This window comes from Corvus kubaryi, unplaced genomic scaffold (genome assembly GCF_017639235.1).
Source record: "Corvus kubaryi isolate FWS band 111438036 unplaced genomic scaffold, C.kubaryi_AGA036_p1.0 134, whole genome shotgun sequence".
Taxonomy (NCBI): domain Eukaryota; kingdom Metazoa; phylum Chordata; class Aves; order Passeriformes; family Corvidae; genus Corvus; species Corvus kubaryi.
The window spans coordinates 2,594,435-2,596,569 of record NW_024580668.1 but is presented as its reverse complement, the minus strand read 5'-3'; the positions used below and the strand labels follow the sequence as shown (position 1 = coordinate 2,596,569).

General features: G+C 50.3%; 1 protein-coding gene across 1 annotated transcript in view; it reads right to left on the bottom strand.

Annotated features, from left to right (window-relative positions):
* CSTF1 (cleavage stimulation factor subunit 1) overlaps positions 1-2,135 on the bottom strand; it is an 8,741-nt gene that overhangs the window by 4,624 nt on the left and 1,982 nt on the right. Inside the window, exons 3-4 of the mRNA XM_042051193.1 lie at positions 1,644-2,013; positions 104-381 (exon numbers count right to left, since the gene is read on the bottom strand). Of these exons, the coding sequence (XP_041907127.1) occupies positions 104-381; positions 1,644-2,013 (648 nt within the window). The remainder of the gene's footprint in view (positions 1-103; positions 382-1,643; positions 2,014-2,135) is intronic.

Below are 2,135 nucleotides of genomic sequence, written 5' to 3'. Positions count from 1 at the left end.
TTATCCCAATGGGCATGGCATGGACAGAATTCCCAGTATGACAATCCCTTACCTTGCTGGGCATGCCATGAACACAACTCCCAGAGTGGTTCCAATCCCTTACCTCAATGGGCATGGCACTCTTGGCCAGCATCCTCTCGGTGTCCAGGATTTTGATGGAGGCATCAGCTGACCCTGTGGCTATTAACTGTCCATCCCTGCTGTAGGTGGCCACCCGGCAGGGCCCTTTGTGGGATGTCACGTAGCAGGTCTCGTACTCGGACGCCTCGGGGGACATGGTCTGCACGTCGGCGTCGAACTCCAGGTCGATGCCGGTGCCCGGTGCCACGGTGTCCGAGCGGCCGATGGCGTACTGGACGGCGCTGTCATCGTTCTCCATGCCTGGGGACACACAGGGCACGCCCTCAGGGCAGGGACCCTTCTCCTCAGCCCCTGCCACGGCCCCGGGGAAGGTTCTGGGAAAGGCAGCCCAGAGGGTGAAGCTGAGCTGGCAGAGCAGGTTTGGTCACACAGCACTGGGGAGGAATGAATGGGAGCTGGGCTGCGCTGGGGCAGGCACAGCTCCTCCTTAACTGTGGGAATACCCCAGTGAGACTGGAAAGTGCTGATAAATGCACTGAGAATCAGTCGCTGGCTGTGGACAGGCCTCTGGTCAGCTTTTCACAGGGGAACAACAAGCCCCAACATCATTACTTGAGTTTTAAAGCAAAAAACCCAAAGGCAATTACTGATTCTTTTCCTGTTTTATGGCACTGAAGCCAAACTACCCCAGCATTGCAAGGGAAAAATGTTACTGTTCTTCAAACCCACTTTAGAGATTTTTATCTTTATTTCCAGGATGCAGCCACAGACCAGAGAGTTCAGCACTGGAAGTGGCAACAGGGCAGACACAAAGAGTTTTCAGCCCAGTGCTGATGTTTTTGCTGCTTTCATCTGCTCATTTCAAGTCTAAAATTTATATTTCAAACAGACACAAGGCTTCACAGATTTATACCCTCAGCACTCAGCTTGTTCAGGCAGCAGAACCAGTTGAGTTACACACAGTGTCATGGCCAGAGCTCTTCCAGGACTTGGTCAGCTTGTTCCAACAGCAGCTCAGGGGTTTTCCCTGATTTCCCTACGCTGTGGCACTTCCAGAGGGAGTACAGGGAGAGAACAGGTGACAGCCCTGCTGAGGCCCCAGACTGTGAAGCTCTTTCCTGGGGACTGATATATAAAAGCCAGCAAAGATTGCCAATGGAAGGACCTGCTCCCTTTCCAACACTGTCAGGAACAACCAGATAGAAATAATTACTTTTAAAGTCAGCAGAACTGTGAAGGTGACGTTTTCCCTCGATCTGTGGGCTCAGTGTTCCCATTTACTGGGATGTTTTGAGAAAGCTACCACTCACCCAGGATGCTGAGTGTCCTTAGAGGAGTTCAAGCAGATTTGGGCAACACTCAGGGATCTGGTTTGTTTCTAAAGAAACAGGAATGCCCTTCAAAAAACCCCACAGAAGCAAAGGCCGTACCCAAATGTACAAGTGTTGTGCTATTACCAGACACCACCTTTGCATCAAAGGTATCTTTCCAGTGACACCAACTCTTAATTCACTGGGGATTTAGAAACTAGACTTTTATGTCAGCTTTTGATTCCGGCTTACCTAACTTAATTAGGTGCAGCAGTTGTTCAGAGGGTGCACAGACAGACTGTGGCTTGATCTCATTTATCAAGCCATTGGCAATGTTGATGTATCCATCATAGAGCAGCTGACTAATTATCAGTTTGTAAAGTTGCTGACGGTCTTTCAAACTGACTTTTGTCCTATACATTGTGAGCAGGGACTGCCTTGGGGGGGCCTGGAATGAAGAACAAAAATCACATACAAGAGAGTTGCATGAAACCACCAGCACCTTGGAACAAATCTCAGTGCAGGCACCAAATGTTGCTGTGGTTTTGCTGAAAAGCAGAGATGGAGGGAGGAAACTGGGGGGGACAGAGGAGGAAAAGGGGAGAGAAAGGGGAGGAAACAGGGAGGAAAAGGTGGGAGAAAAGAGAGGAAAAGGGAGAAGGGGCAGGAAGAAGCAGGAGAAAGGGGAGGAAAAGGGGAGCAAAACGCAGGAGAAAGGGGGGGAAAAAGGGAAGGAAAAGAGGG